The sequence below is a fragment of the Pseudophryne corroboree genome, chromosome 3, assembly GCF_028390025.1.
Source record: "Pseudophryne corroboree isolate aPseCor3 chromosome 3, aPseCor3.hap2, whole genome shotgun sequence".
Taxonomy (NCBI): domain Eukaryota; kingdom Metazoa; phylum Chordata; class Amphibia; order Anura; family Myobatrachidae; genus Pseudophryne; species Pseudophryne corroboree.
The window spans coordinates 494,071,042-494,097,379 of NC_086446.1; the positions used below are offsets into that span (position 1 = coordinate 494,071,042).

The window sequence follows — 26,338 nt, forward strand, 5'->3', positions numbered from 1 at the left end:
AAGAGGTGGCTCCTTCCACCATTTGCACGCACCCTGGAAGTGCTGGACGGAGCACCCACAGTCCAGTTCCTGATAGTCAAATTGAAGATGTCACTGTTGAAGTACACCAGGATGAGGATTTGGGTGTTGCTGGCGCTGAGGAGGAAATTGACAAGGAGGATTCTGATGGTGAGTTGGTTTGTTTAAGTCAGGCACCCGGGGAGACACCTGTTGTCCGTGGGATGAATATGGCCATTGACATGCCTGGTCAAATTACCAAAAAAAATCACCTTTTCGGTGTGGAATTATTTTAACAGAAATGCGGACAACAGGTGTCAAGCCGTGTGTTGCCTTTGTCAAGCTGTAATAAGTAGGGGTAAGGACGTTAACCACCTAGGAACATCCTCCCTTATACGTCACCTGGAGCACATTCATCAGAAGTTATTGACAAGTTCAAAAACTTTGGGTGACAGCGGAAGCAGTCCACTGACAACTAAATCCCTTTCTCTTGTACCCAAGCTCCTGCAAACCACACCACCAACTCCCTCAGTGTCAATTTCCTCCTTAGACAGGAACGCCAATAGTCCTGCAGGCCATGTCACTGGCAAGTCTGACGAGTCCTCTCCTAACTGTGATTCCTCCGTTGGATCCTTGAGTGTAACGCCTACTGCTGCTGGCGCTGCTGTTGTTGCTGCTGGGAGTCGATCGTCATCCCACAGGGGAAGTCGGAAGACCACTTGTACTACTTCCAGTAAGCAATTGACTGTCCAACAGTCCTTTGCGAGGAACATGAAATATCACAGCAGTCATCCTGTTGCAAAGCAGATAACCCAGGCCTTGGCAGCTGTGTTGGTGTTAGACGTGTGTCCGGTATCCACTGTTAGTTCACAGGGACTTCGAAAATTTCTTGAGGTAGTGTGTCCCCGGTACCAAATGCCATCTAGGTTCCACTTCACTAGGCAGGCGATAGCGAGATTTTACCAATTAATATAAGTGATTTATAATTAATTATTAATTACAGTGATCTTGCCAAATGATTCCAGTGATTTTGTCATTTTCTTCCAGTGATTTGGACCAATAATACCATCGATTAGAACGAATAATTCCTGTGATTTTGTCATTTTCTTCCAGTGATTTGGACCAATAATACCATTGATTAGAACAAATAATTCCTGTGATATTGAGGTGTTTGTGTCGCTTAGCTTAGCCGTCCAGCGACCACAGTGCACCTCTTTTTCTCTTTTCTTTGCATCATGTGCTGTTTGGGGCCAATTTTTTTTAAGTGCCATCCTGTCTGACACTGCAGTGCCACTCCTAGATGGGTCAGGTGTTTGTGCCGCCATCTTGAGTCGCTTAGCTTAGTCATCCAGCGACCTCGGTGCAAATTTTAGGACTGAAAATAATATTGTGAGGTGTGAGGTGTTCAGAATAGACTGGAAATGAGTGTAAATTATGGTTATTGAGGTTAATAATACTATAGGATCAAAATTACCCCCAAATTCTATGATTTAAGCTGTTTTTGAGGGGTTTTTGAAAAAAAAACACCTGAGTCCAAAACACACCCGAATCTGACAAAAAAAATTTCAGGGAGGTTTTGCCAAAACACGTCAGAATCCAAAACACGGCCGCGGAACCGAATCCAAAACCAAAACACAAAACCCGAAAAATTTCCGGTGCACATCTCTAGTGCCAACCAATGCTCAGGAGCCAACACTCCTAAAAAGCCTAGCGCCTGACGGGGTCTCTCTCCACCTAGTATGGTCACCAGTCGGAGAGCAATTGCTCCGGTTCAAAGACCGTTGGATTGAGCTGTCTTCAGACACCTAGGTGTGGGTCATCATTTCAAGAGGTTACGTTGTCAACCTCAGGTGTCCGCCACCACAGCATTTCTTTTTCACCACTGCTTTTACCTAGAATGCAGAGAAGAAGGTGGTGTTGGACAAGGGCATAGGTTCTCAAAACTCGGTCCTCAGCACCCAACACATTTCATGTTTTCCAGGTCACATCACAATGAAAATAATGAACACCACCTGTTGATATTTTAAAATGTGTCAGTAAGTAATGAATACACCTGAGCACCTGCTGGGTGACCTAGAAAACGTGAAATGTGTTGGGCCCTGATCAGTGGCGTAACTAGAAATTTTTCTCCCCCAAGCCAAAAAATTCTTCGCCCCCCCCCCCCCCCCCCCCCATAATTGGCACTAGGAAAGGGACAAACATGTGCGCGCCGAAGGCGCGCGGCGCCAAAAAGGGGCGTGGTTTTGTTTAAATGGGCGCGGCTTCGCATAAAGAGGCGTGGCATTGCAGGAATGGACTACCTTATACCCCAGTTTTGCAACCTGCACGCCCAGACGTTAGCCACCACAGGAAAGAAAAATAATCCTGATTCATGCCCCTTCCATTATTTGTCATTTTTCCTCCTTATAGTAATGCCCAGTATACATTATGCCACATACTGCAAAGGCCCTCAGACATTATGCCACACACAATAATGCACATGACACAATATGCACACACCGTAATGCCCCCGACACATTATGCCACACACCGTAATGTCTATGACACATTATGACAGGAATCGCAATGCCCGTTATACATTATGCTACACACTGCAATGCCCCTGATACATTATAGCACATACCACAATGCCCATGATATAGTATACCACACACCGCAATGTCCGTGATACATTATGACACACACCGCAATGTCTGTGATACATTATGACACACACTGCAATGAACCTGAGACATTATACCACATACCACAATGCCCATGATATAGTATACCACACACCGCAATGTCCGTGATACATTATGACACACACCGCAATGCCCGTTATACATTATGCCACACTGCAATGACCCTGAGACATTATACCACATACCACAATGCCCGTGATATAGTATACAGACACCGTAATGCCTGACACATTATGCCACACACCGCAATGCCCATTATACATTATGCCACACACTGCAATGACCCTGAGACATTATACCACATACCACAATGCCCGTGATCTAGTATACCATACACCGTAATGCCTGTGACACATACCGCAATGCCCGTTATACCCTATGCCACACTGCAATGCCCCTGAGACATTATACCACATACCACAATGCCCGTGATATAGTTTGCCACACACCGTAATGCCTGTGACACATTCTGACACACACCGCAATGTCCGTGATACATTATGCCACACACCGTAATGCTCATTACACATTAAGTCCTACATTAAGGCTTCTAATTACTTTTAAATTACCTGCTCGTTGCCAGGGGTTTCATGCTCTTGGTTCCATGCACGGTGCCAGGGGTTTTCATGCTCAGGGTGTCATGCTCGTTGCCAGGTGTTTCATGCACTCGGTGTTCATGCACTGGGTGTCATGCTCATTGCTAGGGGGTAGTGCTTGTTGCTAGGGCTGTGCTCCCAGTGCCACATATGTCCTCAGTGCCAGATATTCCCCCACGGTGCCAGGTACTCACATGCCCCCAGTGCCAAATATAGCCTCTCCCCCCAGTGCCACATATGCCCCCAGTGCCAGATATTCCCCCACAATGCCAGGTGCTCACGTGCCCCCAGTGCCAAATATAGCCCCCCATGTGCTAGGTACACATACAGTGCCATATATGCCCCCTCAGTGCCTCCCCAGTGCCATATATGCCCCCTCAGTGCCCCCCAGTGCCATATATGCCCCCTCAGTACCCCCCAGTGCCATATATGCCCCCTCAGTGCCCCCCCAGTGCCATATATGCCCCCTCAGTGCCCCACCAGTGCCATATATGTCCCCTCAGTGCCATATATGCCCCCTCAGTGCCTCCCCAGTGCCATATATGCCCCCTCAGTGCCCCCCAGTGCCATCTATGCCCCCTCAGTGCCCCCCAGTGCCATATATGCCCCCTCAGTGCCATATATGCCCCCTCAGTGCCCCCCGCAGTGCCATATATGCCCCCTCAGTGCCATATATGACCCCTCTGTGCCCCCCCAGTGCCATATATGCCCCCTCAGTGCCCCCAGTGCCATATATGCCCCTCAGTGCCACCCTCCGCGAAGCCACGCCCCCTTTTCATAGGACACGCCCCCCCCCACGCGCCGGAGACTCAGAGGGACACAGGAGAGGCGCACGCTGTGCCCTCCGTGTCCCTACTTCACAGCGGGGGGCTAGTGACAACAGATTGACATGCGGACGTTCGTCCGCATGTCAATCTGCTCTAAATCAGTGGCGGCGCCCCCGCAGCCCCTCGCCCCCAAGCCACCGCGAGGGCTGCGGGGGCAGTAGTTACGCCACTGGCCCTGATGACTGAGTCTGAGAACCACTGGTCTGGGGTATCAGTTCTCTCCTTTTGGACGGAGTCATCGCTCTATTTCCTCCACTGGAATGGAAACTGCGATATTACTTATACCTCTTTCGGAAACCAAAGAAGTCATTCAGGCCAGTCTTCATGCCACCAGGTTGTGGGTTGATAATTTTCAGATGGAAACTATTTGATCAGTGATCAACAGCATGAAGGCCAATGAATACTTGGCCTCAATGAATGTCAGGGACGAATATCTTCATGGTCTAGTTTGGGCAGGTCATCGTTCTTTCCTCCATTTTGAAAATGATTCCGATCCTTAGCAATTCCAGGCCCTACCATATAGTATAGCAACGACTCCGAAAGTTTTCTCCAAGATCGTGTCAGTGATGACGAGCTTACTGTGCAAAGAATGTATCATGGTCACATCTTATTTGGATGAGTATCTTATTTGGATGAACAGCATGTATACTGCATCGTTAATGTATTTTAGAATCATCGGTGGTTTCTGAATTTAAAAAAATCACACCTAATTCCTTGTTACTGCCTTCTATTTCTGCGGTAGTCTTCGATATCTCTCTCCAGCGAGTTTTCTTGCTGGAGTCCAAAGCACAAACCCTGTAGAACTTGGTCACTTTAGTACTGTCACATCGCTCTTGTTGTGCATGAAGCTGTTGGGCACTATGGTCTCCCCTTTGAGGCCATTCAGTATGCCAAATTCTATTCACGGGAATTCCAGTGGGAAAGTCTCCAAAGTTGCTCAGCATCTTTCTCATCTCAGTTTGCTTCTCTGACAGCACTAGTTAATCTCTGGATTGGTCGCTGGTTTCAGATCATCTCCTCCAAGGGCGACTCTTAGTTACTCTAGCTTTGGTCACTGTGACCACAGGCATGAGTCTCTTAGGATGGGGTGCCATAACATTACTACTTAGCTTCAGTGTCTGTGGTCAGTGTCTGAAACGGCTCTGCTGATTAATGTACTTCAGCTCCGAGCCATTTTTCTGGTTCTCTTGAAAGCTCTGTCCATTCTGGTCAGCTGGCCAATTCGTATTTGGTTGGACAGTGCCATTGTGGTGGCGTATGTAAAGCATCAAGGAGGCGGCCGGAATTCTTTCCTGGGCGGAGACCTTTGTTCTGGCGTTATCAGTAGTGTTGGACCTGGGAGTGGAAAATTGGTAATCAGACTTCCTCAGCAGAACCACGTTTCATCCAGGGGAGTGGGGTCTCAATCCAGAGGTCTTCCAATGGTAAATTCGGAATGGAGCCTTCACAGGTGAATCTCATGGTCTATTGACACAACTTCAAGGTGTCACAATTTTGTGCAAGATCCATGGACCCGCTGGCTTTCACAGTGGATGTCATGACGGATCCATGGGACTTACATCCAGCTTATGTGTTTCCCCTGACCCCACTGTTACCTCAGGTGCATCAAGGAGCAACGGGTGATGGTAATCCAAGGTGCTCCTGGCTGGCCTCGCAGATTGTGGTATGCTGTCATTCTCGAAATGTCGGCAGCTCCCGGGTGGCATCATCCACTTCATCCAGACCTGCTGCAGCAAGGTCCTTTTGCGACCACACAGCAAGTGGCTTATCTGTTCTAGTCGCACATGATGCCACCAGTCAGATACACAGTGTGTGCAGCTGGAGGGAAGATAATTTTCCTACAGCTGCCACTCACAGAGGGACCTTCTGGCCCTACTGCCTCCCTGAATCCTCTCCCAGTGTTTGCCACGCTGCCGATATCTGCTGATCAGTCAGCACAGCAGGACCTTCCACCCAGCAACTGCAGACAATAGCAGCCTCTGGGAGGTGTAAATGAACCCCCCGGGACCCCAGTATGTACCTTGTGGCTGCACGACTGTGGAAATGAAAGTTGCGTTGGTCGCAATGTTCACGATGCTCTGATGGTGTCAATACTATGTCCCAATGTTTGAAAAATAGATTTCTCTAACGTCCTAAGTGGATGCTGGGGACTCCGTAAGGACCATGGGGAATAGCGGCTCCGCAGGAGACTGGGCACATCTAAAGAAAGCTTTAGGACTATCTGGTGTGCACTGGCTCCTCCCCCTATGACCCTCCTCCAAGCCTCAGTTAGATCTCTGTGCCCGAACGAGAAGGGTGCACACTAGGGGCTCTCCTGAGCTTCTTAGTGAAAGTTTTAGTTTAGGTTTTTTATTTTCAGTGAGACCTGCTGGCAACAGGCTCACTGCACCGAGGGACTAAGGGGAGAAGAAGCGAACTCACCTGCGTGCAGAGTGGATTGGGCTTCTTAGGCTACTGGACATTAGCTCCAGAGGGACGATCACAGGCCCAGCTTGGATGGGTCCCAGAGCCGCGCCGCCGGCCCCCTTACAGAGTCAGAAGACAGAAGAGGTCCGGAAAATCGGCGGCAGAAGACGTCCTGTCTTCAACAAGGTAGCGCACAGCACTGCAGCTGTGCGCCATTGCTCTCAGCACACTTCACACTTCGGTCACTGAGGGTGCAGGGCGCTGGGGGGGGGGGGGGCGCCCTGAGACGCAATAAAAACACCTTGGATGGCAAAAAATGCATCACATATAGCTCCTGGGCTATATGGATGCATTTAACCCCTGCCAGAATCCATAAAAAAGCAGGAGAAAAGTCCGCGAAAAAGGGGCGGAGCCTATCTCCTCAGCACACTGGCGCCATTTTCCCTCACAGCTCCGTTGGAGGGAAGCTCCCTGGCTCTCCCCTGCAGTCACTACACTACAGAAAGGGTTAAAAAAGAGAGGGGGGCACTAATTAGGCGCAGTATTAACTATACAGCAGCTATAAGGGGAAAAACACTTATATAAGGTTATCCCTGTATTTATATAGCGCTCTGGTGTGTGCTGGCAAACTCTCCCTCTGTCTCCCCAAAGGGCTAGTGGGGTCCTGTCCTCTATCAGAGCATTCCCTGTGTGTGTGCTGTATGTCGGTACTTTTGTGTCGACATGTATGAGGAGAAAAATGATGTGGAGACGGAGCAATAGTGATGTCACCCCCTAGGGGGTCGACACCTGAGTGGATGAACTGTTGGAAGGAATTACGTGACAGTGTCAGCTCTGTATAAAAGACAGTGGTTGACATGAGACAGCCGGCTACTCAGCTTGTGCCTGTCCAGACGTCTCATAGGCCGTCAGGGGCTCTAAAGCGCCCGTTACCTCAGATGGCAGATATAGACGCCGACACGGATACTGACTCCAGTGTCGACGGTGAAGAGACGAATGTGACTTCCAGTAGGGCCACACGTTACATGATTGAGGCAATGAAAAATGTTTTACACATTTCTGATAATACGAGTACCACCAAAAAAGGGGTTTTATGTTCAATGAGGAAAAACCACCTGTAGTTTTCCTGAATCTGAGAAATTAAATGAGGTGTGTGATGATGCGTGGGTTTCCCCCGATAACAACTGATAATTTCTAAAATGTTATTGGCATTATATCCTTTCCCGCCAGAGGTTAGGGTGCGTTGGGAAACACCCCCTAGGGTGGATAAAGCGCTCACACGCTTGTAAGGGCTCTACCTTCGCCTGAGATGGCCGCCCTTAAGGATCCTGCTGATAGAAAGCAGGAGGGTATCCTAAAAGGTATTTACACACATACTGGTGTTATACTGCGACCAGCAATCGCCTCAGCCTGGATGTGCAGTGCTGGGTTGGCGTGGTCGGATTCCCTGACTGAAAATATTGATACCCTAGATAGGGACAGTATATTTTTGCCTATAGAGCATTTAAAAGATGCATTTCTATATATGCGTGATGCACAGCGGAATATTTGCCGACTGGCATCAAGTCTAAGCGCGTTGTCCATTTCTACCAGTAGAGGGTTATGGACACGTCAGTGGTCAGGTGATGCGTATTCCAAACGGCATTTGGAAGTATTGCTTTATTAAGGGAGGAGTTATTTGGGGTCGGTCTTTCAGACCTGGTGGCCACGGCAACAGCTGGGAATTCCACGTTTGTACCCCAGGTCGCCTCTCAACATGAGAAGACGCCGTATTATCAGGCGCAGTCTTTTCGTGGACAAGCGGGCAAAAGGTTCCTCATTTCTGCCCCGTGACAGAGGGAGAGGAAAAAGGCTGCAGAAATCAGCCAGTTCCCAGGAACAGAAACCCTCTCCCGCCTCTGCCAAGCCCTCAGTATACGCTGGGGCTTTACAAGCAGAATCAGGCACGGTGGGGGGCCCGTCTCAATGAATTTCAGCGCGCAGTGGGCTCACTCGCAAGTAGACCCCTGGATCCTTCAGGTGATATCTCAGGGGTACAAATTAGAATTCGAGACGTCTCCCCCTCGCCGTTTCCTAAAGTCGGCTTTACCGATGTCTCCTTCTGACAGGGAGACAGTTTTGGAAGCCATTCACAAGCTGTATTCCCAGCAGGTGATAATCAAGATACCCCTCCTGCAAGGAACGGGGTATTATTCCACACTGTTGTGGTACCGAAGCCGGACGGCTCGGTGAGACCGATTCTAAATCTAAAATCTTTGAACACTTACGTACAGAGGTTCAAATTCAAGATTGAGTCACTCAGAGCAGTGATTGCGAACCTGGAAGAAGGGGACTACATGATGTCTCGGGACATCAAGGATGCTTACCTTCATGTCAAAATTTACCCTTCTCACCAAGGGTACCTCAGGTTTATGGTACAGAACTGTCACTATCAGTTCAGACGCTGCCGTATGGATGGTACACGGCACCCCGGGTCTTTACCAAGGTAATGGCCGAAATGATGATATTCCTTCGAAGGAAGGGAATTTTAGTTATCCCTTACTTGGACAATTCCCTGATAAGGGTAAGATCCAGGGAACAGTTGGAGGTCGGTGTAGCACTATCTCAGGTAGTGTGGCGGCAGCACGATTGGATTCTCAATATTCCAAAATCGCACCTGGTTCCGACGACATGTCTTCTGTTCCTAGGGATGATCCTGGACACAGTCCAGAAAAAGGTGTTTCTCCCGGAGGAGAAAGCCAGGGAGTTATCCGAGCTAGTCAGGAACCTCCTAAAACCGAGCCAAGTCTCCGTGCATCAATGCACAAGGGTTCTGGGTAAAATGGTGGCTTCCTACGAAGCAATCCCATTCGGCAGATTCCACGCAAGAACTTTACAGTGGGACCTGCTGGACAAATGGTCCGGGTCGCATCTTCAGATGCATCAGCGGATAACCCTGTCACCAAGGACAAGGGTGTCCCTCCTGTGGTGGTTGCAGAGTGCTCATCTTCTAGAGGGCCGCAGATTAGGCATTCAGGACTGGGTCCGGGTGACCACGGATGCCAGCCTGCGAGGCTGGGGAGCAGTCACACAGGGAAGGAATATCCAGGGCTTATGGTCAAGCCTGGAGACATCACTTCACATAAATATCCTGAAGCTAAGGGACATTTACAATGCTCTAAGCTTAGCAAGACCTCTGCTTCAAGGTCAGCCGGTGTTGATCCAGTCGGACAATATCACGGCAGTCACCCACGTAAACAGACAGGGTGGCACAAGAAGCAGGAGGGCAATGGCAGAAGCTGCAAGGATTCTTCGCCGGGCGGAAAATCATGTGATAGCACTGTCAGCAGTATTCATTCCGGGAGTGGACAACTGGGAAGCAGACTTCCTCAGCACGACCTCTACCCGGGAGAGTGGGGACTTCACCCAGAAGTCTTCCACATGATTAAAAACTCGACAGGTATTGCGCCAGGTCCAGGGACCCTCAGGCAATAAGCTGTAGACGCTCTGGTAACACCGTGGGTGTACCAGTCAGGGTATGTGTTCCCTCCTCTGCCTCTCATACCCAAGGTACTGAGATTGATAAGATGGAGAGGAGTAAGCACTATATTCGTGGTTCCGGATTGGCCAAGAAGGACTTGGTAACCGGAACTTCAAGAGATGCTCACGGAGGATCCGTGGCCTCTACCTCTAAGAAGGGACCTGCTCCAGCAAGGACCCTGTCTGTTCCAAGACTTACCGCGGCTGCGTTTGACGGCATGGCGGTTGAACGCCGGATCCTGAAGGAAAAAAGGCATTCCGGATGAAGTCATCCCTATCCTGATCAAAGCCAGGAAGGATGTAACCGCAAAAACATTATCACCGCAATTGGCGAAAATATGTTGCGTGGTGCGAGGCCAGTAAGGCCCGACGGAGGAAATTCAACTGGGTCGATTCCTACACTTCCTGCAAACAGGAGTGCCTATGGGCCTGAAATTGGGGTCCATTAAGGTTCAAATTTCGGCCCTGTCAAATTTCTTCCAAAAAGAACTAGCTTCAGTCCCTGAAGTTCAGACGTTTGTAAAAGGGGTACTGCATATACAGCCTCCTTTTGTGCCTCCAGTGGCACTTTGGGATCTCAATGTAGTTTTGGGTTCCAAAAGTCACATTGGTTTGAACCACTTAAATCTGTGGAGTTAAAATATCTCACATGGAAAGTGGTCATGCTGTTGGCCCTGGCCTGGGCCAGGCGCGTGTCAGAATTGGCGGCTTTATCCTGAAAAAGCCCTTATCTGATTTTCCATTCGGACAGGGCGGAATTGAGGACTCGTCCTCAGTTTCTCCCCAAGGTGGTTTCAGCGTTTCACCTGAACCAACCTATTGGTGGTGCCTGCGGCTACTAGGGACTTGGAGGCCTCCAAGTTGCTAGACGTTGTCAGTGCCCTGAAAATATATGTTTCCAGGACGGCTGGAGTCAGGAAATCTGACTCGCTGTTTATCCTGTATGCACCCAAAAAGCTGGGTGCTCCTGCTTCTAAGCAGACTATTGCTCGTTGGATTTGTAGTACAATTCAGCTTGCACATTCTGTGGCAGGCCTGCCACAGCCAAAAATCTGTAAATGCCCACTCCACAAGGAAGGTGGGCTCATCTTGGGTGGCTGCCCGAGGGGTCTCGGCTTTACAACTTTGCCGAGCAGCTACTTGGTCAGGAGCAAATACGTTTGTAATATTCTACAAAATTGATATCCTGGCTGAGGAGGACCTGGAGTTCTCTCATTTGGTGCTGCAGAGTCATCCGCACTCTCCCGCCCGTTTGGGAGCTTTGGTATAATCCCCATGGTGCTTACGGAGTCCCCAGCATCCACTTAGGACGTTAGAGAAAATAAGAATTTACTTACCGATAATTCTATTTCTCATAGTCCGTAGTGGATGCTGGGCGCCCATCCCAAGTGCGGATTGTCTGCAATACTTGTACATAGTTATTGTTACAAAAATCGGGTTATTATTGTTGTGAGCCATCTTTCAGAGGCTCCTCTGTTATCATGCTGTTAACTGGGTTCAGATCACAAGTTATACGGTGTGATTGGTGTGGCTGGTATGAGTCTTACCCGGGATTCAAAATCCTTCCTTATTGTGTACACTCGTCCGGGCACAGTATCCTAACTGAGGCTTGGAGGACGGTCATAGGGGGAGGAGCCAGTGCACACCAGATAGTCCTAAAGCTTTCTTTAGATGTGCCCAGTCTCCTGCGGAGCCGCTATTCCCCATGGTCCTTACGGAGTCCCCAGCATCCACTACGGACTATGAGAAATAGAATTATCGGTAAGTAAATTCTTATTTTTTTTTACAAATATGAAAAATCTTTTTTTTAAATAAAATTATATTGGTTAAGTTTAAATACATGGGGCTGGATGTAATGAAGCCTGAGTTTGGCAGCCGTGTCGGATGCCGGCCGAACATGGACTTTTTTTAACGGGCCAATCTCTTACAAGGCATGGTTTAAATCGCTCCTTTAAAAAAACGTCCGAGTTCGGCTGGCATTCCGCACGGCCGCCCACAGGGCATCATTACATCCTGCCCATGTTCTTCAGCTAATTCACTCATTAAAAAAAAATTACTATTTCTGAGCAGTTTTTGTAAAAAGAATCATCAGTTAAGTGGTTAATGGCCTGGCTTTTGAAACCTAGCTTTTGAAATCTAAGGTGTTTTCTTCCTCCGTAGTCTATACTATGCTGCAAGTCTGTAAAAACCTGTTTTGTTATGCAATTACCACAGGGTACAGTATTTAAACTCTACATCTGTTGGTGTGAAGAGAGAAGGGTTCATACATACAGGTTTTCCCTCTCTCGGTTCTTGGCCTTCCTTCATGGGTGTTTGGAAATCAGTTTAAATCTTTGTTATTTGAAAATACAGATTTCTTCCCTGTCAATTTATTTCCAGCGCTGTTTGGCACTTCCAGTGGTCAAAAAGTTTTTACAGGGTTTATTCAACCAGATAGCACAGTGGGAGGTTTCATTTGAGCCTTTACATTCAATGGATCTTCAGTTTGTTACTTGGAAACTGGTCTTCCTTATGGCTATTTCCTCAGCTCGGCATGTGTTTTTCCAAGTTAGGGGCTTTGTCTTGCAAGCTGCTTTTCTTGTCTTCCATGATGATAGAGCTGTTCTCCATATGGTTCCTACTTTCCAGCCAATAGAGGGGTTCCCTGTACAATTCCTACGTTTCAGCCAAATGTTATCCCGGGGAGCTCTGTTAGATGTAGTCCAAATTCTGCCGATTTACTTGGACAGGACTTCTTCAGTCCGCTGCACAGATTCTCTGCTTGCTCTTTATAACGCACATAAACATGTTTGGCCAGCTATAAAGCAGACCATTGTGTTGGATCCGCTCAGTCATCACTCGAGCCTATACTAGTGCAGGGCTACCGGCACCAGATCAAGTGTCAGCACATTCCACTAGGGCAATGGCAACCTCTTGGGCATCGCGACATGGGGCTTCAACAGAACAAGTCTGTCGCACAGCACCTTGTCCTCTGTCCACACGTGTACTCATTTTTGCCATTTTCATGTTTTTGCCTCTGATGACATCCATTTTGGGTGTACAGTTCTTAGGTCAGGCAGCCTGAGCGTTCCCTCCCCTAGGGGCGGCTGTAGAACATGCCATTGTCCAATGTCCCACCAGCCTTGCTGACAGAGAAAATAGGATTGTAGGACACTGCATTCCCTCCCTCATGCTCAGCCCCCTCTAATGCTCAGTCGTGCATTGTTTTCGTTCTTGACTGTCTTTTCCCTATGGATTTAGTGATTGTTTTAACAGCTTCACTAGGTTACTGCTACTCCTTACTGGACTACTTTTAAGAGAAGTACTGTCATGAAGGGGTTGCAGGGTGGAGGAGCTCAGAATTAAAGTTACGTACAGTTTAAGTGCCAAACTTTAGCCCATCCTGCAATCCCAATGTCCCACAGCCCGCTTCAGAGAAAGGGATTCAATGGTAAGTGACCAAAAATCCTATATATTATTGTGCAGTATAGTTTGGGGTGTGTACTAAGGCAGTGTTTGTATGTACATGTAATTCAAAGTCATTCATTAAGTACATAAAAATGATTCCCTCACTCAGTCTACTCGATCTGGAAGACTTTATCAAGTTGGCAAAACAGGGGTTGAGTAAACAGCTGAAAGAAGGAGACTACAAAGGGTTGGTGGAAATAATGGGTCATTTAATGGCTGTAAAGGATCGACAAAGCAGCACCGATGAGTTGTTTGAACCTTTGAAACAGACCATAGAGTTGCTGAAGGTCTATGAGCAGGAACTACCTGACGAGGTCTACAAACAGCTGGAGGTCAGTCCTGTGTCTAACTGTTTAACATTCTATTTTTCTGAGATATACGAAGACTTATGGAAAAAATTAAATAATATATATTTTTGGGGGTTCAGACTTTCTTTAACTGTGGGTCACCTGGTTTAAGACTGTAAAGAACTCACCTTTGAATTGTATAGTGAAGGTTCAGCTAACAGTTACTGAGCAAATATTGGGTTGTTGTTACGGGATGCAAACTTCACTTGTTTGTTTGTTTTCTTGGACCTCTATGTGAACAAAACATGCAAGGCTTTCATTGCAGCTTATTGAATTTGCCCCTTACAGCTAGATGGCATGTAAATGAGATAGGAACCAAAGCTGGTTGATGTGTATCTTGTAAATTAATAACCTAGCAATAAGTTTCATAGCAGCATCTGATAGCGCAGTGATTCTATAAATCTAGTTCATGGTATATTTTGTGTTGCTTTAGCTTGGTACAGTACTTTCCTTCAATTTCTCATTCAGGAGCTGCCGGAAAAATGGAACAACATTAAGAAGATGGCTATTACTGTAAAGCAGCAGGTAGCACCGTTACAAGCCAATGAAGTCACACTTCTGCGCAGGAACTGTGCCTCATTTGATGTTGAACAGCACAATTTCAGAGAGAGGTTTCGCAAGGAGGCGCCTTTTAGGTACAGATTCTATCACTTAGTGCTCTGTTGTTGTTTTTTTTTTTTTTTTTTATGAAAATATACTTTAACAGTTACTTTGTTTTCCTCAGGTTTGACAGCGTTTCACCATATAACATGCTTGATCTTAAACATATCGAAATTAATAAAATGGAGGCCAGTATGGCCTCAATTTATGAGTCTGCAGCCTTGTTTGAAGTCAGTATTCCAGATTACAAGCAATTAAAACAATGTAGGAAAGAAGTTTGTCTTCTTAAGGAACTATGGGATATGATCAAGTTGGTTACCTCCAGCATGGATGACTGGCAAACCACCAGATGGAGAGAGATCAATGTAGAGAACATGGACCTCGAGTGTAAGAGGTTTGCAAAGGACATCCGAAATTTGGACAAGGAGATGAGAGCTTGGGATGCATTCACAGGACTTGATAATCAAGTGAAGAACATATTAACATCTTTTCGAGCCGTGGCAGAACTTCAAAATACAGCTATCCGTGAAAGACACTGGAGTCAATTGATGCAAGCAACTGGTGTTCGCTTCACTATGGATGAAGACACCACTCTTGCTGACCTGCTAAAGCTTAACCTTCATAATTTTGAGGATGAAGTACGTGGCATCGTGGACAAAGCTGTTAAAGAAATGGGCATGGAAAAAGTGTTAAAGGAGCTTGACACTACTTGGAGTGGGATGAATTTTCAATATGAAAATCACCCCCGTACAAATGTGCCCTTGATCAGGTCAGATGAAGAGCTTATTGAGACTTTGGAGGATAATCAAGTTCAGCTTCAGAACCTAATGACCTCAAAGTACATAGCATACTTTTTAGAGGAAGTTTCAGGCTGGCAAAAGAAACTGTCCACGGCTGACTCTGTGATCTTTATCTGGTTTGAGGTTCAGCGTACCTGGTCCCATCTAGAAAGCATTTTTATTGGTTCAGATGACATTAGAGCACAGCTTCCCGAGGTACAGTATGAGTAATCAGATGTTTGGTATTTTTAATATATGGAGTTAAGGGGTTGATGTTTGCTATGGGCAACTTCTCCACTGGTCTTTCTACCGATCTACTCTTTTCACTACTTGATACATCAACTCCTGAATCTCTAATCATGGAAAATTTTTGATTTAAAATACATGTTCTAAAACTGAATCTATTTTGACAAATATGTTAAATAAAAAGGTGTTCTCTAACTATGTATCCTTTGAGAAAATCTAACAGACGTCCGTTTTGAAAAAGTAGAACTAAATGTAATAGCCTGTGAGCTGTACTCGCACAATGTCCTGCTCCTCCGGCAGCTTGCAGGTTATTACGTTTTGCCCGTAATGTCAGATATTTCTCATTTCTATCACCTAACATAGGAAGCTCTTCACTTCTTTAAATGTTTACATAAAATGTAAATTGTATTACAGCATAGATGTTTTCTCCAACAAACAGCATTTTTGGGCCAGGCATCCTGTAGCATAAAGTTACAAGACGGCTCACACTCTTGTGCTTTTCTTCAGTTGACTTTAACTATCACTCCTGTCATTTTTCATTGATGTATTTCACCAGCGTTTGTTGATGCTTTTTCCTATATGCTTATTTTATTAAGCACATTTGTTTATTTTCTTAGCCATGGAATACAACACAGCCCTGCTATATTCTCTGCAATAGATTCAAGTGCATGCTAAGAGCAGATTAAGGGGGCCCATACTGTACATCTAAGGCACATTTCCCCAATTCACATTTATTGGCAAGCTGCTCAATCAGATTGTGATGTCACTCAGGTGCTAAAAGGGAGGGGTAATTCTGGGTAAGAGAAAAACATTTTGCTATCCCTAATGCACACCGAGTGAGAAATAACACTACATAATAATCAGATGATACAAAGATCTTAGTTGCGTATATATGCAGATATAGGGTTAAGCCCCCAGGCCGAACGGCAAGGCGTCTCTGTCACTGGGGATCCCTAATACTAGGTCACCTAGTATTAGGGACCCCCAGTGACAGAGACACCTTGCCGTTCGGCCTGGGGGCTTAACCCTATATCTCTATATATATATACGCAACTAAGATCTTTGTATCATCTGATTATTATGTAGTGTTATTTCTTACTCTGTGTGCATTAGGGATAGCAAAATGTTTTTCTCTTACATTTCCCCAATTCCCCAGTCTGTTCTGCCAATTGGAAACACAGATTGGCGAAATTCTGCATGTTAAAAATTCCCGTTCTCGATCGCTTTTATATCAGGAGGAGCAAATCAGGGAATTTCAACATGTATATATAGACATGTATGACCACTACAATAATCATATGGAAAACCCTTCCCAGGGTCATTTAACTAATTTCACATGTTTGTCGCTATATGTCAGTCATTTCCAAACTGTGTAACACAGGCAACTTGCAGGAGTGCTGCGAGTTGGTGGTCTAGTACCAAATCAAATTATTTACTGTATGATCCATGTGATAGTCAAAAACAGTGGCGGTGACTGCCAGTCATAAATATGTGGACAAGACGTAATTGAACCTAAGCATGACTTATAAACACAATTTACTTAATTGAATCTTTTTTGCTGAATTTCTCAATAAGTAACTCTAGTCCTAGGGGTGCCATTAAAAAAACCTTGATCCTAGAGGGCGTCGTAATTCAAGAAAGTTTAGGAACTGCTGTGCTATACTCTTATGGTGCAGATAGACAATGACAGAGCATTATGTTGTGTTATGTACAAAATCGTCTCTTAGCAAAGGGTTCATTAATCCCTATTTCCAGCTCAGTTTGTGTTTCATTCACAGATAAGGCACAGCTGGTGAGTAGGAAAGTGAAATCACTTTGATCGTTTCTGATTGTAATATGTGAATAAGAGCTTTATATTTGTATACTGCTTTTTCATGTTGCATTTGCAAAACTAATATAGGAACACAATCTGACTGACAAATGGACCGTACAGGCTTCCTGGTTTAAAATATAGATTTTTACTGACATAGTCTACTATTTGAGAGATTTTGCATGCAGTGTATTCTTTTATTTGCTGTAGAGATGTCTCCATGAGCTCTGCTTCCTGCTGAAAAGCTACAAATGCCATCATTTTGTCTCTTTATGAACCAAAAGCCTTAAGCCTTATAAAATGCCATTTAGTGTTGTAGCAAAGAGCTATAATCTGACAGTCATAAAATTCAAGTAAACAGAGAATATGTTCCTGCTTTACAGTACAAGTTCACATCAAGTAAATAAGTCTGAAAAAATTCAGACACACTCCAGGAACAATCTTAAGACTCTCCGAAAATATATTTGGGATTAACATGGAAAATGTATTGTACGTCAGTAATAGGTGTTTACACTGATTATGTCTTTGGACATGTCCATATTTTATAGCAGTGATCAACTGGACTTTAAAATATTTTGTTTATGTATGTTATGTGCAAATCCTACATCTATTCTTAATATCTAGGCTTTATAAGTGAATATTTGTTAAAATGGATAATTGAATATAAAAAAGCACTGATATCAAATTCTGTAAGCAGGACATAATGGGTATTGTAGTTTTCCAAGGTCTGCAGAGAAAATGCACTAAGTACAGGCTCGTCAGCAATAGTGCCCTGGGCAATATTTTAACATGTCGGTAGCTATGCCCATTACATGGTATTAGCAGCCTGAATGCATCCACTCCATTCGCTAGGGAGACTTTTATCACCGAAGACCAAATGAGGTAGCGTGGGGAGGCCTCCAATGGAGGCACAGCCATATTTGAGTCCCCCTGACCTCTGTTTACCCCTTTGCAATGGTGGTATTTTCACAACTGTGATATAAGCATACCTCACAACATCGTGAAATAGGGAATCGGGACAGCTCCCGAAAAGGAGGTATGGCCTATGCAAAAGGGGGCATAGCTTTGCCTAGATGCCACTATCGCAAAATACTCCCCCACTTCCCATCGCTGTGGGGGCATACCCAGAGCTTTAAGAGCTGCTGGCATACCCCCAGCCCCTTTGACACCTGTGAATAGACGTTGTGCTCATAAGTGACAGAGAGCCTCCCAACTGCCCCCTCCCCCCCCCCCCCCCCCCCCTTCACCACCACCACGGGACACTGCGGTCCCTGAGTGGGACAGTCCCAAAAAATCGGGACAGTTTGGAGGTATGGATGTAAGGCATTTTAGGAATATTACATAAGAAAAAAGCATTGCAGTCAGAAAAAATTGTGAAAGAACCATGACCATATGAATATTTATTATATAAAATGATCAAGTATTTATAAACATCTACATATAATAAAAAAAATAACATACCAATTAGCTATACATATTGGAAATCATATGCCAGGGTCCTATAGATAAACTCAAAGCTGCAGCAGTAGGTGTGGATATTAAATAATGAGACTGATGTTATAATTTACGTTTAATTATATTAAGTACATTTTAAGTCTGTTGCCATTCTATGTACTCCCCTTCTGCACCCACACACCGGTGCATTCTTATTTTCCATTGGTCAAAGCAGTGCTGTAGCTCATTATCTGTCAGCTGGCTTAACAGTTCAGTCGTTTTCTTCTTTACCTCAGTAACTGAGGCAAAACGGGTTCCCTCGAGTACAGATAAGACTTTAGGGAAAAGAAAGAAGTCACATGGTGCTCGGTCTGGCGAGTATGGAAGGTTTCTAGCACAGCAATCTGTTTCTTGGCTAGAAACTGCTTCACAGATAGAGCAGTGTGGGCTGGTCCTGATGGAGGATGACATTTTTTTTCCACAACTCTGGTATCTTTATTCAGATTTTTTCCTACAAAGTTTCTAGAACATTTTTGTAGTAATATTGATTCACTACTGTGCCTTCTGGTGCCCAGTCTGCCAAAATAACATCCTTGACATCAAAGAAAAAATTAATATGGCTTTCAATATGCATTTGCTTTTACATACTCTCTTCATTCTTGGTGATGATGGTGTTTACCAGTGCATGGTACTTTCGTCTCAGGCTGGCCTTTTGTCTCAGGATCGTACTGGCAGATCCATTTTTCATCACAGGTAATAACTTTAATCTAAAAAATGCAAATCCGTTTGTTTCAATATGTCTTTACAAATTTGCTTTCTCTAGTCGTCAGCACAGCGACTCTGGGCTCTAGGGTCACTAGGAGCCCTAGCGCTGTTCCAGAGTCTAGTGTGCATGCGCAGGTCTCCAGGGAATGGCGCAGTGATTTTCCTACTGAGTATGTGTGAAACGCCGTGAAAATGGTCACTGTGCCATTTGCCCGGTGATTTGTGCAGCGCTGCTGCCGTGGTGGGGCACGCTGAGGGGTGCAGGTTGTGTGGTATGGGCCAGCCCTGGACCCAGGGGCCCGTGTGCACGGCACAGAGTGCACCCATTACAGATACGCCACTGCTTGGAACCATCTTAGCACAAACTATTGTCATGTTAAGATCTTGATGCAAAACTTGCCTAACAGTTTCTTGTCAATGTTTGCACCATTCGTGCTATCATTTGATGGTCAATTTAAACAATTTTCTCAATTTTTCCACATTTGTTTTTGATGTGGGAGGACTTCCAGGATGTTCATCAGCTTCAACATCCTAATGACTGTCACTAAATGTTTTGTGCCGCTCAAACACATGTGCACATGACATACAATCTGCATGTAAGCCTCTGTTAGCATACAGAAAGATTTGGTGGGCGTTCTGTTAAAGTTAACTCAAAATTTTAAGTTAACTACTCTTAAGGTGTGTACACACGGTGAGATCCCTGCTATGTCCGATTTTGAATATGCGATTTCGCTTGAACTCCCCCAGAGCCCAGATAACACAGATAGTACAGATTTTTACTATCTGTGCTTGAGATTTTGTCTATTTACGATTTTGACTAATGGTGTGTACACACGGTGAGATTTTTTCTTACGATTTTGACTATATAGTCAAAATCATAAGAAAAGTTAGTGCAGATCACAAGGTGAAAGTCACCTTGCGATCCCGATTCGATGCCAATGCACGGTCCCGCGCGGTCGGCATCGCAAGAATAGATAGACTGTGCAGGCAAATCAATTTTGACTATCTCTATAGAAGAGATAGTCAAAATTGACACTTAGCAAAAATCGCACATAGTCAGTATTGTAAGCACATACTGAGTGTGCTAGCGATATTGACTATGTGCCGACCTAGCCCCTGTCGCATGGTGAGAATCGGGCATAACCCGAATCTCACCGTGTGTATGGGCCATAAGTGCCAATGTTGACTATACTTTGTACTAGATAGTACACTAGGGGGGTCATTCCGAATTGATCGCTCGCTAGCTAGTTTTAGCAGCCATGCAAACGCTATGCCGCCGCCCACTGGGGAGTGTATTTTAGTTTAGCAGAAGTGCGAACGCATGTGCAGCCGAGCTCTGCAAAAACAGTTTGTACAGTTTCAGAGTAGCTCTGAACCTACTCAGCGCTGGCGATCACTTCAGCCTATTCGTGTCCGGATTTGACATCATACACACGCCCAGCCATGCCTGCGTTTTTTCAGACACGCCTGCGTTTTTGCAAACACTCCATGAAAACGGTCAGTTGACACCCAGAAACGCCCCTTTCCTGTCAATCTTCTTGCGGCCATCAGTGCGAATAAAAACTTCGCTAGAACCTGAGCACAACCACAAAGAGCTTTGTACCCGTACGTCGCGCGTGCACATTGAGGGTCATACGCATGCGCATAAATGCAGTTTTTTTCACCTGATCGCTGTGCTGCGAAAATCGCCAGCGAGCGATCAACTCGGAATGACCCCCTAGATAGCCAAGATTGACTTGCCTGCACAGTCTATCTAGCCTTACGATACCGACCCCACAGGAGCGCGCATCGGGATCGAATCTGTAAGCTGCCAAGGGCCCTACACACTAGAAGATATGACCAATGTGAAAGATGAACAATGTGGAAGATGAGCAATTTCCCTTGAACTTCCCAGAGCCCTGACGAACGAAATTGAGTGTACACACTAAGCAATTTTTCAAACAATTTGAAAGATGAAAGATATCTTTGGAATTGGCCCCTTTTTTTACATATTTTAATGTTGGTCAGGCATTTCTGGGTGTGTGGGCAGGGCTGTAGAAGGGGGAACCAATTAAGTATTTTTCACCCAATGCCCCACCAATTTCCACTGTACCACCAACTTAATAAAAAATTCATTATTAAGGGTTCAAAAATCTATATATATAAAAAAATATATAAATACCAGAGTGCTCGGCTCTCCCATTAAGACCGCGTTACTGCGCCAGGTGCCTCCACAAATAATAAAGTCCATAGGTGTGGCACTCCTAGCGGCTTGAATAAAGGACACCAGCAGGGCATGTGTGTAGACAACGTTTCAGTGCGTTTATTGCGGCATAAAAGACCTGATGACAATGCCGCAATAAAGGCATTGAAACGTTGTCTACACACGTGCCCTGCTGTTGTCCTTTATTCAAGCCACTAGGAGTGCTGCACCTAGCTGGGCCGCTGACGGGAGCTGCTGACCGCTCAGCGTCTCCGTCCACTGCCCCACCAATGAAGTTATAAACACACTGTGCCATCAAACCACTGTCCCACCAAACCACTGTGCCACCAACTTAATTATGATGGGTTCAATATAATATATATATAAAAAAATAATTTATATATATATATATATATATATATATATAATATTGAACCCATATTATAATTAATTTTATATTAAGTTGGTGGCACAGTGGGTTTATAACTTCAGCGGCTCCTGTCTGTGGCTTAGCTAGAATGAAGCCACTGGAGGGGAGGGAGCCGCTGGATGGGAGGTGAGCAATGTCACATTGTGCTCATCGCGGCTCCGTACACACATGCGGTGATGAGCGATTTCACAAGTGACATTGCTCATATTGAGCAGGCAGCACGGCCAACCGCCGACCTCCAATCAACGAGCGCGGGTGCACGCATCATTGATTGGAGGGCCATACACACTAGACGATGTGAACGATATATCATTCACAATCGTCGTTATCTTTCAGATCTTTGAAAAATATCTTCTAGTGTGTATGGCCCTTAACACCTTGTGATATGCACTAACTTTTCATAAGATTTTGACTATATAGTCACAATCTTACAGATTTATCTCACCGTGTGTACACACCTTTAAACTAAACATTTTTACGACACACAGGAAAAGCAGAACTTCTTTGAACGCTGTGACAGCAAACTTTCCGGTTGAGAGGGGCAAAACTTGCCCAAGGTCAATGTTCCTGCAATCATAAGGGGGGGTGCGCAGGGTGTGGGCCGCACCCGGGTGTCACCCTCGGAGGTGGGTACACCAAAATGCAGGCTCCTCTGCTGTGAGAGGAGCTGGGTGCTGCAGTATAACAGTCTCCTGCAGCACCCGGCTCCTGTCATAGATGAGGAGCCGACACTGCAGGAAGACTGTATCCAGGAGCAGCCCAACATCTCCGGAGATGCTGGGCATGCTCTCGGACTCAGAGTGATGATATCTGGATCCCTGCGAGGCAATGCCCCTCTTTATATGGCCATTCCCCCTTTATGTGCGACCACGCCCTCTTTTTGCCCCCAAGTGTACCTCCGGTGTGTGGGGAGATCTAGAGTGTGCTGTGCACGGGGTGTTATCACAACCGGTGACACCTCTGTGTTCTCCAACTCCCTTTTTTACTCACGCAGTATGGTTTATTCCAGTCTTTTTATTTAATAGCCACACATATGATGTTGAAACAATATATGCCCTTGTAAGTTTAATGGCAGCTAGTTAAATAAATCTCTTTGCATTTGAGTGCAAATTTCTTTCATCTGACTGTATAATTGCTAATCACTGAGCATGTACTGTATGCTTTATAAAATGATCCTTCCATAAAGGCAAAAACTCAGTCTCCCTCAGTATACATTAAGTATCATGTAGTCACTGGCACCAAAAAGCAGCTGATGATATTTAAATGTTTTAATAGAGCATATGGCACAGTTTCACAGCAAACAAATGTAAGCTCAAGATTAGAAGAACCCTTAAGATCTATTTTGGAAGTTTCTGTAATACAGTAACTTCATGAATGTTAGTTCAGCAAAAACAGAATAGCGTCCGCCACTGTCTGGAGAAGACATCTTACAGGTGCCATATATTTTTGGAAAGGGCAAGTCTGTATATGAGCTAAGCAGAACACTGGGTAATGCTTAATTTGAGATCTGTCTTTTAAAGCTCAATGCCACAGATGGAGGAGGCATATGAACTACGTGTAAGAGGAAAAAAGCATGTAATTAGTAACTCAATAGTGTGAAAACACAGCTTAATGGACTTTAATTTTCCATTCATCCTCTGTGTTGGCACTGGTTCCTTAAAGGTGTAGAAGCTCATCCTGCAGTTTGTGCAATTTACATTTGAATTCAAAGGACCTGATTCAGAGTTTTGCGCAATTCATCCTGCATTTGGATCTCCCAATTTTTAGCAGACTGCACATCCGTCAGGTCTACATATGCAATTTAGGGCAATTACGGACAGTAGTATGTATCTCAGCCAGTTCTCCACTTGCAACTGAGATGGTGTTACTAGGAGGCAACAAGGTATTTGCACATAGGGCAGGGCATGTCAATGAAATTGTGAGCAATTCAGAGGCGAGTGTATATAGAGGTCCGTGCAAATGCATGCTTATGATGATTGGATGGATGGCGTGTTAGTCGCAATACGTTAGGACTAGGACCCACCATCTGGGCTGATTAATTTTATATATGACACTTGTATATCTGAGTATACCTAAGTCTCTGAATCTGTATACAAAGTGATATGATGCTACAGTCGTGGCTTTTTTCCTTGCCAAGTTTCATTGTGCTCCGTGTACAGCCTCAGTCACATACAATATACAAGTGTCACATATCAAATTAATCAGCACAGTTGCCTGGTGCAAAGGAGGAAAAATAACAGTGCTCATAGAGAAATATTTATATAACAACATGTCAGATGGAATGGATTAAAAAGGAGAAATTAATTAGTAAACAATATCTTATAAATGAATGTGAAATGTAAAATGTCATAAATATATATTTAAAAGACCCCTTTCCTCAGTTTATCTGGTCCCAGTATGTAGTTCTTATAATCCAGAACAAAGATATACATGCTTGTTCCTATTAACACCTTCCAGATTACCTGTTTTACAGTCAATAGTGTCGTATTCCTTAAAAGTGGGAGTGTATGCAGCAATGTTATAGTTATAACATACGTTTTGAAATGAATGGGGTCCTTTTAGTGTAACATTATCACTTTCATAATTGAATCCCTTGTGAGTGGTGATGAATCAGGCTGGAAGAGACCCAAATAACAAAGTCCAAGCTCTGCTGCTCCAAGTGTAAATGTTGAGAATTGGGTCCAGGCCTTGGATTTAGTATTGTAGGTTCTAAAAGATGAGTAGAGCATGGGCAGAACAGCAGCTGACGTGTATCACTGTGTCTGTGACAGCTTCTTCAAAGGCTAGACCCATGCTTGTACACCAGGGTACTTTATGCTGAACACAAGAGAGGTACAGTATGCATTATACAAGCAACTCTTGTTAGTAGGATTACTTAATTAATCAGGCAGTCAGTGGAGCAGGGAAACCTCTTTCCAAAAACATGAGAGTTCATTCTACCTGATCAGTGACAGCTCTTGGATGGAGCAACTTTTCCAGATGATCACCTGGACATCCACACTTTTACAAAGCTTTATATCAAAGCTTGTTTGGCTAAAGACACAGGTGACGTTTGCCGGACACTTCAACTTCCCAAAAAGGCAACTTTTGTATGTCCCTAAGGTACCAGTGTCCCATAAACATATACATTAGAAAATGCAATATTTATACTTATATCATATTCATTTCTCGGAATCCATTGGAGGACACTAAGCTCTGGCCGTTTACAGTTTAGTTCTCCTAGTTTATGTTTAAGGTGACTGTTTTTGAATAACCAATCTTTTCCTCTTTTGGTTGGATCCTCTTAAATCTGCCCATAGTGATTGGTTAGAAAAATAACTGATTTCCCAGCAGACTATGGGGATGTAGAGAAGGAGATTTTCTGACTTTGTGTGGTCAATTCAGTTGTTTATGTGCTCTCGATCTCCTGTCTAAAGTGAGGGGAGATTGGCAGGCCCTGTTTAAATGTTTTTTTTTTGCAGACAAACATTTAGGATGAGACCCTATTGTGGCGCTCGTACTTATAAAAAAAAAAGTCCTCTATTCGTTACCCTATGGGTCAGAGTTCGTCAACTTCGTAGAAGGTAGTCCATATAAGTATTCAATCTTGATGGTCGATATGCAAAAAGAACAAAATATATACACAATTATTCAGTTTCAGTGCCTGTAATCACTTCAATCAAAAAATATCTCAATAGAGGATAATCCGGGGTGTGAAGATTTAAGTCCTATAGGTTTACCCTGGTGCCAGTGATGAAATATTGCTTACATGTGTACTTACATGCATACACACTGTGTCACACTTATAAAGATTTATTTCTCTGACGTCCTAGTGGATGCTGGGAACTCCGTAAGGACCATGGGGAATAGCGGGCTCCGAAGGAGACTGGGCACTCTAAGAAAGAATTAGGACTACCTGGTGTGCACTGGCTCCTCCCTCTATGCCCCTCCTCCAGACCTCAGTTAGAATCTGTGCCCGGCTCGAGCTGGTTGCACACTAGGGGCTCTCCTGAGCTTCTAGTAAAGAAAGTATTTATTAGGTTTTTTATTTTCAGTGAGATCTGCTGGCAACAGACTCACTGCAACGAGGGACTTAGGGGAGAGAAGCGAACCTACCTGCTTGCAGCTAGCTTGGGCTTCTAGGCTACTGGACACCATTAGCTCCAGAGGGATCGAACACAGGCCCAGCCTCGGTCGTCCGGTCCCGGAGCCGCGCCGCCGTCCCCCTTGCAGAGCCAGAAGCATGAAGATCTTCACGGAAATCTGCGGCTGAAGACTCCGGTCTTCATT

The 26,338-nt window shown here is 45.0% G+C and overlaps 1 protein-coding gene across 5 annotated transcripts in view; it reads left to right on the forward strand.

Annotated features, from left to right (window-relative positions):
* Positions 1 to 26,338, forward strand: part of DNAH9 (dynein axonemal heavy chain 9) — a 1,014,643-nt gene that overhangs the window by 390,587 nt on the left and 597,718 nt on the right. For all 5 annotated transcript variants that reach the window (XM_063960955.1, XM_063960958.1, XM_063960957.1 and 2 more), the window contains exons 19-21: positions 13,586 to 13,808; positions 14,292 to 14,458; positions 14,548 to 15,418. In XM_063960955.1, the coding sequence (XP_063817025.1) occupies positions 13,586 to 13,808; positions 14,292 to 14,458; positions 14,548 to 15,418 (1,261 nt within the window). The remainder of the gene's footprint in view (positions 1 to 13,585; positions 13,809 to 14,291; positions 14,459 to 14,547; positions 15,419 to 26,338) is intronic.